Below are 17,054 nucleotides of genomic sequence, written 5' to 3' on the forward strand. Positions count from 1 at the left end.
CATATAAATCCAGTTGAATTGCAATATTTTTCACACATCCTGCAGATAACTTCACACTGTGCAATAGTACTGTGAGAGTTTTTAGCTAGGTGAGATAGTAGCGTACTTTCATTTGAATATGTATCTAGTGTTCCCTCACATTGAACTTAGTTTTACATTGTAGTGCTTCACACTGCGGAATCACTTATTAAAAGAAACATATTCAATAACCATACAAATCAAAAAGTTGTATATAAATGATATAATATAATTGTCTTTTTTTTCAACAGGGAGACCAATCTAAAATGCAGACAGTGTCTAGTAGAGACAGCGGAAATGGGCCAGGATGAATCATTAATTGGCACATTCGATGGTGAAATTATATGTGAAGTTCCAAACAATTTACTTAACAAATTTGATGGTAAGATTTTTTTTTTTTTAAGAATACTAAAAGTATCCCATAATTTTTCAATATGTCTCGCTTTGTTGTTTACGCTGTATCAAAGGTCATTTTAAATTATATTACTGTAGAAAATGACATTACATGGCCATTGTAATTAAATGTAATAGCCCTAGCTGATAAATGAAATACCAGGGCAGGAGTCCAGTGTCTAAAAATGATGTCTGAAATTCAAAACTCAGCTTATATTATAAATATACATTATGGAAATTTCAATATGACATTGCACATTTGCTGCATACTTGAGAATTGCACAAGAGGTGTTTAAAGTTGTAACCTGTTATATAAAATAGTAGGTGGCCTTAGAGATTTGAATGTAACTATGTTTCTTTTGCACTTAAATTAATTAAACATAACTTCACCAATTTCGCTTTTCTAATAAACGAAGAATACTCTCTTTTAAATAAAATTTCATCTTTTTCTTTTTATCCTTATCCGCCATTAATGGTGAATAGTGAATCAGATTTTTTATCTTGGTTTTTATTTACACGAAGGCAAGGTGATCACGGTTCAGGATGCTATCAAATAAGTATTTGATTGAAAAATCACTTATTTGTAACCGTCTGGAAATTGAACTGGGGACCTCCATCACAGTAGCCAAATACGCTAACTACTACACTATGGAGGCGGACAGTTGTCAGTTTTACTATGGTCTTAAATGTCCGCCTCCATAGTGTAATGGTCAAGATGCTCGGCTACCGTTCTGGAGGTCCCGGGTTCGATTCCCAGGGGGGGGTCAAATAAACGTAAGTGATTTTTTCACTCTTATATTTATTCAATATTACCCTGGACTAGTTCCTGAAGTGTAGTGAACCTTTATGTGTTAGTGATCATAATAACACTGCGTTTCATATAATACATGTGATCGTATATTATGATGCAGTGCCCTAGTCACCATTGGCGGATAAGGGTTTGAAAAAAAAATGTCTTGCATTGATTGTGCAAAAGCAGATGTATCGAGATTGGTGTGTCTTGACAGATGAGCTATGAATGTATCGTTGATAATACAATATTTTTTTAGGTGCCTTATCATGGCAGGGGAAGCGATATCCCCTGGACAACGACAAAATACTGCTGAGGGGATGTGTGCTGCGTAACACGTCCTGGTGTTACGGCGTGGTCATCTTTGCAGGGAAGGATACAAAACTAATGCAGAACAGTGGAAAAACCAAGTTCAAGAGAACCAGTATTGATAGGCTACTGAATTTTCTCATTATTGGAGTAAGTTCAACTTTTTAATTTACCTTTTTAATGTACCTATTATAAAATAAAACTAGAACAATTTTTGTTTGTTTCTCGGAAAATAACCCGAGAGTAGGGTGGTTAAACATGTAAAAAAAAGAAATTGAAATTGATGTTTTTTTTTTTCACAGATTGTGTTTTTTCTGCTGTCAATATGCTTCTTCTGCATGGTGGCCTGCGGGATATGGGAGTGGCTGTTTGGGCAGCGTTTCCAGGTGTACCTCCCCCGGGACACGCTTGTCCCCTCGGAGCCCATCGGGGGCTCCGTGGTCATCGCCTTTCTGGTCTTCTTCTCCTACGCCATAGTGATGAACACAGTAGTGCCCATATCGCTCTACGTCTCAGTCGAGGTACCTGCCATTCATATATTACGCTCTCTTGTTGGTTATAAAATCAATCATATTGTTTACTATAGTATAAGTCTAAAATGTCATTTTTTTTAACTATTCAATCGATTTTTGCAAGGGAATTTGTGAGATGTCATAAAAAATCATCAAAACTTATATTCAAGCAATAATTAATCAAAATTCACACTAAACAACTGTGTCGCCTACTTTCAAAATTTGCCAGAATTAATTGAAAATCTTTTTTAAGATTTTAAAATAAATTCTCTATCGGAATGTCAATTTTGGGTGTTATTGTTTAAAATATTTACATACTTGAAAACCCTGCTAAAAAATACTTAAAAACAGTGTTGTATTTCGAATTCCGCTATATTCATGGAACTTGCCTTCTGACCCATATCGGCCAGTCAGAGAGCGGGAATAGGTCAAAAATTAAAATGACGTCATTATCGGTTTGTCTCGTGTTTTTTTTAAATACCTAATTTTTTCTAAAAAAATTGGAAAATTCTCTATTTCATAATATTTTATCTGAAGATAGACATATCTTTTAAACATAAATGTTGCCTAAATAAATGACTTACATGGATCTGGCGGATTTTGAAAATAGGCGACACTACTGAGATATATGGGTAAAAACGTCATTTATATGTACACCAACCAAATTCTTTTTATCTGCATTAACCTGTCCGGGAATGAGTGACAAAACTGTATCAGTGGAGAGTGAGTTTTTGAGTTTAAAAAAAATATATATATTTCTTCTTCTTTTTCTTACTCTTTATTTTGGACTTTGTCCTGTCTATCTTCGGTCCGCTCCTGTGAGGTGGAAGACCAGCTATCTCTCCAATTTAATTTTGTTTTTAATAATTCTTTATCATGTTAAATGCTATAAGCAGCATATTTCCTTGAATTTTTTATTGACCAGCAAATATGTTTATATAAAAATTATCAATGTTTCACAGCATCATTACGATGACGTCACACAAACTTTGATTCAAGTAAAATGTAGTGAGTAAAACAGAAAAATATTGTAAAGTGTGCTTTTAGTGTTTAAATACAACCACAGATGGCTTTGGTTGCAAGCCCGGCCGTTCATGTACTCACCCATACTCCTTTGAGGAATGTTTCGTTTGGACGACTATAATATGGCCGTATATTATAAGGCCACACTCCCGGAAAGGTTAAATTATAATGATATTATTTTCAATTTTCCATTGCAGGTAATAAGATTTGCCCAAAGTTTTCTTATCAACTGGGATGAGAAGATGTATTATGAGAAAACAGGCACTGCTGCGAAGGCCAGAACTACGACACTCAATGAAGAATTAGGTATTATTTTCTCTAGTTTACTTAATATTGATATTTTACATCCTCATTGTTCCTAACACATTCTCTCATTGAGATCTCAAATCTGCAAGTAAAAATGTCTTGATTTTTTAAATAAGATACATGTTTCAAGTTTTTTAGGCTTGAATGATTACTACTTTATATATTATTAGTACCAATTTGCTAGTTTTAAAACATCAATTCTCCCTGCTTATAAATTAGAAAAATGTGATTTTTTTATTGAAATCAGTTTTTAATGTCATTAGAAGCAACTCATTTTTTCATGTTAGTAACATTCAGGGCATTATTTTGTTTTACGCTATATGTGGGTAATAAACATTTTATATGAAATATATATTTACAAATTATGTTTATGTTTTATGCAAACATTTTTTTATTATTTTTAATATATTTTTATTTTAGGACAAATTCAGTACATTTTTTCGGATAAAACTGGAACGTTGACTCAGAATATCATGACATTCAACAAATGTTCGATAGCGGGCCGATGTTACGGAGACGTTATCGATGAAAGCACAGGTGAAATAGTTGATCTCATGGAGGTATGTTTTTTTCAACATAAATATTTTTTCTTGTCTAGTTCAAAATCTCCATAATTTTTTTACTCTCACATAGTTTTTGCATAATATTCAATAAATTATAATACTATTTTAGTACCGCAAGTAGGCATTAGAAGCATTTGAAATTGTTTTAAGTTATCCAAAGGCCGACTGAGAGAAATGTACATACAAAATTATTTATTTATATTATTACATATCTGCATGCATTATCTTGTAAACATTAGCTCACCGTGCACTCCATGTTCCTTAGATAAAGATGTGTGCATTTTGAATAGACTGTTTTCTGTAGACGGATTTTGCGAGGTTTCCTATTCTGCGAGATGCATGTTGACCGGATGGTTTGAACTGTTTTTGTTTAAAGGTGTCTGGAGATCATATTATTTAAAAAATAAAAACTGTCATTTTATTCATAATACGATATGTCAATTAGAGTAGGCACAGTATATATAACCTTACTCTCCAGCTCTAGAGTGACCATTATATATAATATTATTTATATTTGTATTCAATTAAGTGAATATTATCTCATCTAATTTTGTGTGACGTAAAAATCAAAACTACATACATAATTAACTGATACCCTCTGTGTATTATACACAAAGTGTTTCAGTGTCGTAAAAGGGCAATGTTACATTGCAGACAGTCTACTTCAGGTTTAGAAGATAATATAATGAGTTTTTAATAAATTGATGATAGTGTTAAAAAGGTTTTACATATAGAATATTTAAATGTTCCCGATTATATTATTTTTCATTAAAATAAAAACAAAAATTTCAGGTCTTTATTTGTTTTTTCGTACTATCATTTAATATGTTGTGGTAATATTATTGATATAAATATAATCATTAACTATTATACAAAAGAATATTCATTGTCAAAAATTACTCCCTAAATATAAAATTCAGAAAAGGTGTAGATTTAAACACACATGACTTTGTGAAATGTGTTAGTTCTTTGGTTAATAGGAAGCATGATTTTGATTTTTTTGTTGAATGTCCACCCCTTTTGAAGTATACATACATATGTATACATATTTTTTTAATGCACAATGTGCACACAGCTTATGGAAACTGAAGAATTTGCAATACCAAGACTATCATACTTGCGTAAAATGCATTCATTTGTTGTCGTGTTCTATGTATTATCATATGCGGATAATATATAAGAAAGGGAAAAAGAAATCATAAATTTAATCCGCAACTCGGTTAATGAAGGGCTGTTTTAGGTCTTACATTTTGTTTTTGTTGAAAAATAATACCAATCGATTTCCCAATCTGCTCTAATTTGATTCCTACTTCTAGAACTACATATGTATTTAGTGCCCTTTTAGTTCTAGTTGTAAATATCACAAAAATTAAACATTTACCCATCAAATATGTACATAAGTACAAACCTCGAGTGCGTTAGCCATTGCTATTGTTCTCTTCTTTCTCTCACGTCCTTCACTTTGAACTCCACTGTCTAAATCCAACCAAATGTATTCCGCTCCTAAATCCAAGAATCTGAAGCACCTTGACCTCATATGATATCCATATCAATATGGTGATCAAATATGGTACCCTATGATCACCTGGGTGCGGATTGGGTCAATGAAGCATATAACTCGAATGTATGCTTGACTTAGAAATTTGCATTTTGCATTTGATTAAAAATGAATATAAAACCTTTCTTGATCGTGTTGTTACGATGTATTATTATTTCATACTTATTTCCTCATCTTTTCTCTCTTACCTGCAAACGAACCTTTAACATAAAGGGTTATAGCTTTACAAAATATATATATGAAATTGTACATATGATAGATGACGCACGTAGTAGAAAATGGTATAGCAGATTCCGATGTTTCCAGTCATGCATCCCGGGGTAAGAGTAGCGGAGTGCATGGTTTTACCCCGTCACCTTTTCTCTTTTCATTTCTGTCACGCACCTCGCGTACGCATCCGCCAGCGAGAACAGGAGCGAGAGCAGGCGGGCCGGGCGCGCCTGGGCGTGCGCTACACGGGGGCGCGCGGGGCCGCGGGGGGCGCGGGGGGCTGCCAGACCAGCCTGGCAGGGGGCGCGGGCGGGTGCCACGCCAGCCTGGCCGCCCTGCTGGACACGGAGCAGCCCCAGGGCCGGAGCACCCCGGGCCCGCACTCAAACAGACCCCAAACGCCTAACGCACCAAACACTCACTCCACCACTGGCAATGTATGCAACCCATCTTTTGTTTTCTACATAATTACATTAATCTCTACATCTTCTTCAATATTGTGTTTTCTCGTAACCCATTGATGGTACAGATTTATCTAAATATAGGGGCATTCGCTTATTGTGATCACAGATCATTTTATTTATTGGTTTCAGTATTCACTTTGTGGTAAGGCATTAAATTGTAAATGAAAACACTTGTTTTTTTACCACTTGTTTTTTTCTTATTTATTACCCTACCAACCTCTTTATATATCTGAATAATTTTTTTGCTATTTAGTATTACTAATCACCTGTCGATGAAAGCAACTGTAGCTTTCAAAACTAGTTGTTAAAAATAAATATAATATGTACTCAAGTGGTGTTTTTATTTACAATTCAATCAAAGATAATGTTACCATAATCAATCGGTCCCTGAACCTTACGTACAAAATTATCAAAAAATAATCCACCTAATGTTCTTAAATTCAGTTCTTTTTATCAATGCCGGTGGCTATACATTGAAACTAATATGGTCATCATTCTAAGAGTTGTGAATGATAAATAGATATGAATCTTTCAAGATGGAAAACTAGCCAGGGACTATATATGTATCACTTGCAAAGCGAGGTATGTGTGAGCTTATAAATTTGTGATCATATATGATAAATGAACTCTACCAAAATTACATATATTCATCAATGGGTTACGTGTTAAATAGTCGAGCTACATTATCTAGAGATCTGTTGTATTAACTAAACTAATGCAGCTTTAAATGGAATCTCTTCCGCTTTACTATCTATCTACTTTGCCACTTATTCAACTTCAGTAAAGCTTTATTTTGCCTATCCGGTTTTATACCTTTAATTTGTAATTATGTTTTTGTACATACATGTATAACCTCTGGAACTGTTATATGTATGTTTAACAATAAACCATAGATTTATTCCTATATAACTGTTCATAGTAATAAAATGTGCTTTTAATATATGTTTTGTTTTACAGAATAAAATACGCGGGTGGTTGACTATATCATTTTTAATCTTTTTTTGTATCACTTTCCCAAATTATTATCGAATGTTGCATGTGTTTAATCGAATGAATATAGTTTAGATATTTTTAATTTTTAGTTGCCTGTCATCTATTAGCTATAAATAGGTTTTGCTTTACACTTTAGTTAAACTTTATGTTACAGTAGTGCCGTGGATAACAAATTGTAATAATTATTCGTTAGTCAAATTGCGAGTATTGAAGTTGCAATACAAAGGATCTTGATTAAAACTTTGTGTCACCGTGAATTAATCACCAAATTGGTACCTGTCTGTCGTTACAATAACCTTGCAAAAAATATATTAGTTAGTCAAGGTATTACCACATTTACCTGCATGTTCTAACGTTAAAATATCTTATTTTTTAGGAAAAATTTGGCTTTTTTAAGAACACTTTAGAGGAATTTTCTCTTACTGTTAACAAAAAACCATCAAATATGTGTTGTGATTTTATTTTTTTAAGTTTACATGTATTCCTTATTACTTCTTTTATGAGTACAATATTTTATATTATTTTATGAGTATAATATTTAATCTAAGTTTGAGTTACTCAGTTTAGCCATTACAGTTACCTGTATTAAATTCATACTTATTATTTAAACACTTCATTTACCAAATATAAAATTTCAAAATGCCGACATTTGGAAATATGATATATTTGAATGAATGTACATAAATTTTTCTTCCTGCACACTCATACGTTGTAAAAAAAATTAAATTGAATGAAACGGCAAATTGTTTAGAACTTTGCATAATTCTATGATCTTCATTTTGTTTGGTATACTTTTTCAGGCCGCAGAACCAATTGACTTTTCGTTCAATCCAAACTATGAACAAGATTTCAAATTTTATGATAAGACTCTACTGGATTCAGTGCGACGGGGCGACCCAGAATCTCATATATTTTTTAGACTGTTAGCTTTATGTCACACTGTCATGCCGGATGAGAAAAATGGGAGACTGGAGTATCAGGTACTTACTATAAATATCAATTGAGAACCATTTTTAAAGTATACTTCATTATAAATTTGTATATTGGTTAATATTTACATTTTTAATTATTCTTTTAGGCTCAATCGCCTGACGAATCAGCTCTCGTGTCCGCTGCTAGAAATTTTGGTTTTGTATTTAAAGAAAGATCTCCTAATAGTATTACTATTGAAGTTATGGGCGAAACAGAGGTAAATCTCAATTTCAATTACCTGCATTACATTTAATACAAAGCGACTCTGCTACAAATCATTTCACCGGCTCGTATCTCTATCAGTTATAAAGGGTGCCCGTTTAATTTCAGGTTTACGAACTGTTATGTATTTTGGATTTTAATAATGTAAGAAAGAGAATGTCTGTGATTCTGCGGAAAGATGGACAGCTTAGATTATACTCAAAAGGTGCTGATAATGTAATTTATGAAAGGCTGAAATCCAACCAAGATGATATAAAGGGTAGAACATTAGATCATTTAAATGTAAGTATACATTATTTTCATTGATTGATTCGGCAGTCACTTTGTAGTAATATCGATCCATGTTTTAATTTTTACTTGGTAAATACTACTTTATCATAACACGTGTAAGCATCAAAATAGCGGTATTTATCAAGTAAAACTTAAATTAAACATACATCATTTTATTGTGTTAATAAAACCAACCCACTTTCATTAAAAAAATTAAGACAAAAAAGAATTTTCGACTGGATTATCTTGTTTGCCGTGACTGTACCGTGGCGTTTTTCTTTGTAGAAATTTGCGGGGGAAGGATTAAGAACATTAGTGCTGGCATGGAGACCACTGGATGAAGCGTACTTCTCGGATTGGAAGCATCGTCACCAGCAAGCGGCCCTCGCCATCCAGGACAGAGATGATCAGCTCGATGCCATTTACGAAGAAATAGAGCGAGATCTTACACTCATAGGTAATGTAATACTCGGACTTTTCCATGTTCGTAGATGATTTTTTAAAATATTTATTTTGCTTGTGAAATTTTATAGAGTAACATAATAAAATGAAAAAAATTGTTTACTGATGTTGTTTTCTAGTAAAATGTTTATAAAAACCTTGCATTGATATAAGTTTATACACCCAATTTATATGTTTTTCAGTGTGACAATGCTATGGAAACGTCTCTTCCATTCAGTTAAAAAAATATGTATATACATAAAAGTTGCTGAAATAACTGAAAATGCATAGAGAAGGAGAGATCATTTTATGTGGTTTTTCATTTATATAAATATTTTTTTAAATTTTTATATTGTCCCCTTAATCCATAACATGTTTAAATCCATCTGGGCTTACATTACAGGAAAGAGTAAAAACGTATGAATTCTAAACATACACATTTAAATTATACATAATTTCATTTCAACAAATTTTCACATCATAAAATATGTCAACGTACTTGTTATTTTTATCATAGTTACATACTTATAATAATGTTTATTTTTAGGCGTTACCGCCATTGAAGACAAATTACAAGATGGAGTTCCGCAAACGATAGCTAATTTAGGAATGGCCGGTATTAAAATTTGGGTACTGACTGGAGACAAACAAGGTAACAAACCCAATATAATTGAAAAAGATGTAATATATGTATTTTATTTCAACAAATTTTTAAAACTTTTATTTCAATTTGCAGAGACGGCAATAAATATTGGATACTCGTGTCAATTGCTGACAGATGATATGGCAGAAGTTTTTATAGTTGACGGAATAACGCATCAGGAGGTCGAACAGCAACTGGACAAATTTAGAGAGTCCATACGGGTCGTTAATACTTACCAACCTCAAGGTAATTCATATTACTATATTTTGTGATGAATGATAAGGAGAGTGATACATATTATTTACATTTTAAAAGTTCTCAATGAAAAAAAAAATTGTATCTAATTTTTTAAATATGTAATTTGTGAATAAAAAGTTTATGGTTAAAAAAAAGGTACATTTATGAAATTACTATGTTTCGATCCATTTAATATTACCTAGTCTTAATTTGATCCGTTAATACGTCCACTTCAGCACGCCCGGCTACCGTACTAGAGGTCCCGGGTTTGCTTCCCAAGGGGGGTCAAATAAATATAAGTGATTATTTTACTCTAATACTTATTCAAAATTACCCTGGACTGGTACCTAAAGCGGGGGGCTGATCACCTTTCCTTCATGTGTTAATGATCAAGATAACACTGCGTTTATATGATGCAGTGCCCTATGGACCATCGGAAGCAGTTAAGGGTTAAATTTTTTTTAAATCAATTACTTTCGAATCTTTGCTGTGCGGCATTCGAATGAGGAAAACGGGTAAAATAATCTAATCTAAATTTTTTTTGGATTTGGACCATTCAATGTACAAAACGAATGAGCTCTTTTTGATGATGGTTTTTTCATGAAAGATTTTATGAAGGTTCACGATAAAGACGCGTTTGATCATATGCAGGTCCCGTGTCTTCGGCCACCAACCACGTCGGGAACATGACAGAGAACGGGAACGGAATATCTGCTCACAGCGCCGGCAGCCCTGTGCGGGCCTCCTCGGCCTCGCGCGACGCCAGCGTCAAAGTCACCACGGCCCCCGCCATTTCCATTGTCACTTTTAGGTGGGATACTAATAATCACCAACAGTCTTCAAGGTAGAGAGACAAAGAGCTCATTTTATCCCTTTTTTTATTTGTTCCTCGTTTCATTTTTTTCTGCTCCTTGCTGTGTAGGCTTTTGATTGTTTTTTTTATTTGTTTACGAGTTTGTCCTTTGGCATTCTTATGTTAAACTTACGATTCGGTGCCTTCTATATTGAATACAAGCCTAGACCCGAGCTTAGCAACATTGCTTCAGCTATTATCGCTATATCAGTTTATTCAGTAAAATTATACATGAATTTTTTTAAACTTGTATGTTTTGGTATATTTATCAGAATATAATTCTTATGTGTCGTACAAGGTAACGAAATTAATTAGGGTGTAATATTTCTTTAAATTTTTTTTATTTATTTTTACATTGATCATAACGTACAATAATTATTGTTTCTTTTAAAAAAAAATAATACATTGGCATTTATAATCGATGAAAAATATCATAAATTTTGGTTGGTTGGAAGCTATTGCATTTTGGCAACAAGCCTGCCAATGTACTTATTTTTTTTCTGTACATGAAGTTTAAATAAAATTAAAATAAATAAAGGAACCATTTACATGCGCATTTATACTGGCAAAAAACCATGTAAAACTTTTTTTTGTTGTTGAGAAAGTCCAATATTTTAAGTTATTAAACTTTGTATTTTATTTAAAACAAAAAAAAAAAATTTTAATGATTATGTTCAGATTGAAATAAAAGCTAGGTTTTAGATTATTTTTCTTATCAATTATAAACATAATATGATAATCGATATGTACCTTATTTTGAGTTTCAATATGCGTTGAAAGTAAACTGAGCTTACTCAAAATTGTCTTAAATCGAGTTATATATACTTATATTATCTTTCAAATCCTTTGATGTAGCTATAATGGTTGTCAAGCAGCATCGCCAGTTCTTTATGTAATATTGTTATCATCATAGATATATTGTAGGCGTTACAAAATGTCATTGTGCAGTTGTATCTCGTTTATTTTTTTGCAATGAAGAATATTATAAATATCGCGCAGAATATTTATGAAGTTTTCAATTCAATCACATTCTTAAGATAACTAAATTTATAACACAGAGTAGCCAAATCAATATTGTAGTACGGTTTTGTTGATGTCTAGGAGGCACTGCTAGGATTCATATCAGACTTAAATTGTTTTCTTATAATCAATAATTGAATGTGTCAATTAAAAATTGAATTGTACAATTTCTCATACTATAACTGACATCAAATTTTTACTTAATACATAACTTTTGTTAAAGTCACAGCGAAATAACTTGCATTGTTTTGATTGTCACTTAATATCTAGTCCCTGTTTATGATAATATTCTCTATTTATGTATTCTTTCATCCCTGTGAATGTTTGTAGTTAATTCCAATCATGTCTATCATCCTTCCTTCTTCTGTAATTTAAACTTCTTCTACCTGTCTCCTTAGTTTATGCTCTTTCTCTCTCTAACCTACCGATCACTATATTAGTAACCTTTAGTGACTTGATTTTAATGATAACACTAACTTATTGTCCCCACAAATAGAAAAAAAAATCTTTCAGTTGTTTTTTTTCTTCTTAATGAACATTTTGCTAGCAAATAAGTAGACGGTATTTTAAGTATGTCTGAAACTTTGTACACAAGTACTGGATTTAACACTTGAAAGATTGTTGTCGAGATTTTTCGTAGATATCTGAACAAGGACAAAAATAAGGGAATATGGAAGTTGGGCCATTTACAGAGCTCCAGAGCTCACGGCTTATCATTCATTATTCTGCCCTCACTGAACATACTTATTACTTTTTGAAACTAATATTTATATATTCCAGGCAACAAGGAATGTTGCGCATGCGAGATAATTGTGCTCAATATATAATGTGATCCCACTTCTTTTATGTAAGAGTATCTTATATAAATACTCTCCTTATCATTCATCGTTCACTTTATGTAATACCACTTTTAAGTAGTATTACACAAAGTGAATGATGAATGATAAGGAGAGCGTTATATTACCATACCGCAAAATTAACAATGCTTTTAATATATAAAATATAGTCTCCTATATTCACTTTTGATAACTCACATACTGGAACATTTTTGATCTAATCATATTGAAGAAGTGCGATAGCATTGTGGTTGGGACGTTTACTCTCAAAGAATTGGGAAAGTATTAAGTTGGGACTGCTACTTGAGGATCGGAAATTGATGATCAGGAATTATGTATTATCTACTGGTCTATTCTAGCCAGAGATTGACAAAGAAAAAAGAGGACAAAAGAATGTTCTCAGAACTTGTAAAGAATTACTGCGGGTACTGGAGCGCTATTGAACTGAAGGATTTAGCTTTCATTTTCTCTCAATGAGAGACATGAATTTTACTGTTACAGGAGTCATTACTGAATGTGTTTAGTCAATTACAGGTTGTAAGTTCTGTAAATGCTTAGACTACCATAACCCTTTTAAAATCTTTTCTCTGTTGAGATGTCTATAAAAGTCACGATGTAGGATAGTGTTTACTTAGCATTTCCATTGTCTAATAAAGTTTTAATTGAGAACTGCGTAATTGGCATATATATTAAAACGCACTTTATAAAGTCAATCTTTTCGTGGATCTTTTAAATTTTATACATTTTACAAAGTATGGCGGTTAGCATGTTTGACTAAGATGTCCTGACAATAATAATGTTTGGGTTGAAACAAATATTATTGTAGCAAAAAAAGCCAAAAAATACCCAAGACATGCCATATGATTAAAACGTAATTCACAGAAAATATTATAATGAAAAGAGATTAGTTGAAAATAAAATATTTAATTTTTATTAAATAATGCTATTGAATATCTCATACATTTGTATTTTTTTTCAATTATAAAAATTATGTAAATACCTAAAAATAATTATATACTTATGTACCCTATGGACTTCTAATTCTGAAAATTTCAGTTTTGGTCCCATGGTTAGTCACGGACTCTGCGTCAAAGTTTATTGGTTTGATTCCTCTTTTCAAACACAAGCAGCTTAGGCTTATTAGAAAAAATATTGAATTAAAATAACTGTATGCCGTAAAACAGAATTATTTTTATTTTATTTTGTTCACTTCTATGATGATTTTTAGAATTTATGAAATATAAATATTGCCGGTGACATTGTAAGGAAATGAAACTCTTTCGTTATAGTAGTTCGACTAAACATAGTCCATAAAAATATTATTGCATTTTTTTTTTGATATTTTGAATTTTGAACTATATTTTTTTTATACTAGTTTGGTTGCTGGTACATTTCCAATTTTTTTTGTGGTGATTTTGCAAAAAAATACATGACGTTTGATGTTTTGTTTGCACTACTTATTGCCCTATACATATTTTACGCTTAGCTTGTGTGGCCTAAACATGGAAGCTTTTGTTACTTGACATAAGGTTTTGGCACAGATTTTCCAATGTATTTGTTAAAATAAAATAAAATTTTCAGTAAGCAATTATTAATAAAGAATTTATAAATTATAATTCTACTTGCGATAAAGAAACTAGCAAGTTACAAGGTAAAACATTCATCTCTAGAATGTTTTTTTTCTTATTTAATTAGAGTATGTATTTCGATGCTGAAAATCAAAAAGCTTTAAAGTGTTGCTTGCACTTTTTTAAGCTTTAGAGCTTTTATTAGATTAGATTATTTTTTCAATTGTAATAAATTATTTAGTAAATAAAAATATAGAAGAAGTAATTTTATTAGGAAGAGGTAAAAAGTTACCAAAGTGTTTGTACAATATTTATGAAATAAAAATTAACTTAATTAGTTTTTAAACTTTGGATGGCCTAGGCACAATATAATCATATAATCTAATGAAAACTATGTAATCATATGATTTTATACATTAACATCACTTTAGCCGCTTTTTTTTCAGCATTGATATAGAATTCTACAATTTTTCTTTTGGATTTCTGTCATTAACATTTTCAAAAATGCTTATCTGACTACAAAATAAATCAATAAAAATTATTGTTAATAATTAATCTTGCAAAATTCATCAGACTAATATTGACTAATGAATTACACGTATGATAAGATTTTTGTTTGTTTTATATAATATAAATATTGTATTTGGTTTAATGTCTTTTGGAATGTTTTATGCATTAGTACGGACTATAATTACTCCGGAGCGAATACGGAAAATGGCGATCCGGCAGTGGAAGAGGGAAATGGTTTCGCCATTGTGGTTAATGGCCATTCCTTAGTGCACTGTCTACATCCTCAATTAGAGCAAAGGTAAATATAAATAATATTGAAAGGGTTCTGCGTGTCGTCGTACTTCAGCTTCACATATCAGCCCATGAATTCATCTCATGTACTGAGCAATGATTGAATACTAACATATAGGGTTTTTATTCCGCGTAACTCGGTGGATTGACTTTCCGGCACCTTTTTTTACGGATAAATTAAATTTAAATTTTTTAAAAACCAATTAGACAAACAATATTTGCGCTTACGTAATTAAAATCTTTATTTATACAATTCGTCAAAATGATAAAATATGGTATAGTAAAGTACTATTTTGTTATAGTAAAAAACTTGACATGAAGTCAGTTTCGGGACCTTTTTTGTTTAAAAAAAAGCCCTGCTAATATAAATAATTTATTAGTTTTTCTTCTTCATTGCTCAACACCTGTGTTCTTCCGGGATATTAGGCACTCTATTAATTTTATCTGTCTAATCAATATGAATAATCGCTCTCCATTCATGTAATCAACAATTAATATGACACCGCATCAATACGAAACAGTGTCCTATGTACCATTGGCTGGAGATATAAGTGAAAAGAAGAAGATTTTCCCTCCAAACAATGTAATGCAGAATATTTATGATTAAACCGGACCAATTTTTCCTAATCTTTATCACACTAGTTATTTCCATTTGTTGTTTCAGTATTTTAGGGTTCGTATTTAGAGAACTTACCGTATTATCAAATAATGAGTAAAATGGACTGGACTCAGAATATTTACTAAAACTATGCCGTTTATACTTTACTTGCATTAAATAATTCACATAGAATATGAGATAACATGGATTTATGGCAAATTTGATGTATTTTCAGATTCCTTGATTTGACAATGCTCTGTCGGTCAGTAATATGCTGCAGAGTGACCCCTTTACAAAAGGCAATGGTGGTAGAGATGATTAAGAAAAATAAAAAAGCAGTTACGTTAGCGATAGGAGATGGCGCCAACGATGTCTCCATGATCAAAGGTATGCGATAATTATTGTCTTTTAATTTATGATTTCCGATACCAAATATTGTCTGAGATGGTGTAGAAAAACTCAACCTTAATGAATAAACATTATATGTATTTTGTATATTTAAAGCATTGTTAACTCTGTAGTATGGTAATATGTATATATAACACTTTCCTTATCATTCTTCATTCACTTTGTGTAATACGTACCACTTAAAAACACTACTTCATGACTTCTGGATTCTGGATTACGCAGGTTTTATAGATCCTCACATTACTCTCTTTCAGCATGTATTTGTTTCTCCATACAAAATTTTTTAAGCATCCAGCTGTAGAGCAGAGGCCTTATTTGCTTGCTCTCTTACTTCATTATAGAGGTTATTGCTGCTGGACACTTCGACACCCAAATACTTATCTTATCCATTACATTATTCTCAGATGATTTTGTGACAATTGACATGTAATTTTGTTCTTCCAGCCGCGCATATTGGTGTTGGAATATCGGGGCAAGAGGGCCTCCAGGCGGTGCTGGCCAGCGACTACTCCATCGCCCAGTTTCGCTTCCTGGAGCGCCTCCTCCTGGTCCACGGAAGGTGGTCCTACTACCGCATGTGCAAATTCCTCAGCTACTTCTTCTACAAGAATTTCGCATTTACACTGTGCCACTTTTGGTTTGCCTTTTTTTGCGGCTTTAGTGCGCAGGTATGCTAAATTTTCTCTTAAATGTAATGTAATTAAATCATGGATAATTATTAGGTAGGTAAGACTGGGGTTTGAAGTTTTATTTGTCTTAATCTTGAAGTAAAAGGGGTCAGCTTATATGTACTTTACAATTATTTATTGCTATATAAATTATTTTCTTTTCCGGAAAATAACATCCAAAAAGTAGGGGTTGTAAATATAACACTCTCCTTATTATTCATTGTTCACTTTGTGTAATACCACTTTAAAAAACACTACTTCAAGACTACCAGTTTCGGAATAACATTCCATTATCAGGTCAAATGTAGACTAAAGTGAAATTGATACAGTCTGCTATTACATAAAACTAAAATTTGAACAATTTTGCTCGACAGAGAT

The 17,054-nt window shown here is 32.0% G+C and overlaps 1 protein-coding gene across 4 annotated transcripts in view; it reads left to right on the forward strand.

The window, feature by feature from the left end:
• Window positions 1–17,054, forward strand: part of LOC148312409 (phospholipid-transporting ATPase ID-like) — a 37,633-nt gene that overhangs the window by 13,545 nt on the left and 7,034 nt on the right. For 2 of the 4 annotated variants that reach the window (XM_088277308.1, XM_088277306.1), the window contains exons 5-20: window positions 270–400; window positions 1,461–1,660; window positions 1,813–2,031; window positions 3,243–3,351; window positions 3,772–3,911; window positions 5,877–6,119; window positions 7,940–8,119; window positions 8,218–8,328; window positions 8,442–8,615; window positions 8,889–9,060; window positions 9,592–9,696; window positions 9,781–9,933; window positions 10,576–10,768; window positions 14,881–15,009; window positions 15,836–15,987; window positions 16,453–16,676. In XM_088277308.1, coding sequence (XP_088133434.1) covers window positions 270–400; window positions 1,461–1,660; window positions 1,813–2,031; window positions 3,243–3,351; window positions 3,772–3,911; window positions 5,877–6,119; window positions 7,940–8,119; window positions 8,218–8,328; window positions 8,442–8,615; window positions 8,889–9,060; window positions 9,592–9,696; window positions 9,781–9,933; window positions 10,576–10,768; window positions 14,881–15,009; window positions 15,836–15,987; window positions 16,453–16,676 — 2,635 coding nt within the window. The remainder of the gene's footprint in view (window positions 1–269; window positions 401–1,460; window positions 1,661–1,812; window positions 2,032–3,242; window positions 3,352–3,771; window positions 3,912–5,876; window positions 6,120–7,939; window positions 8,120–8,217; window positions 8,329–8,441; window positions 8,616–8,888; window positions 9,061–9,591; window positions 9,697–9,780; window positions 9,934–10,575; window positions 10,769–14,880; window positions 15,010–15,835; window positions 15,988–16,452; window positions 16,677–17,054) is intronic. The other 2 variants (XM_088277307.1, XM_088277309.1) reach the window with 2 other exon arrangements.

This window comes from Brachycentrus maculatus, unplaced genomic scaffold (genome assembly GCF_059751285.1).
Source record: "Brachycentrus maculatus isolate JH-2025_06_01 unplaced genomic scaffold, ASM5975128v1 h1tg000041l, whole genome shotgun sequence".
NCBI lineage: Eukaryota > Metazoa > Arthropoda > Insecta > Trichoptera > Brachycentridae > Brachycentrus > Brachycentrus maculatus.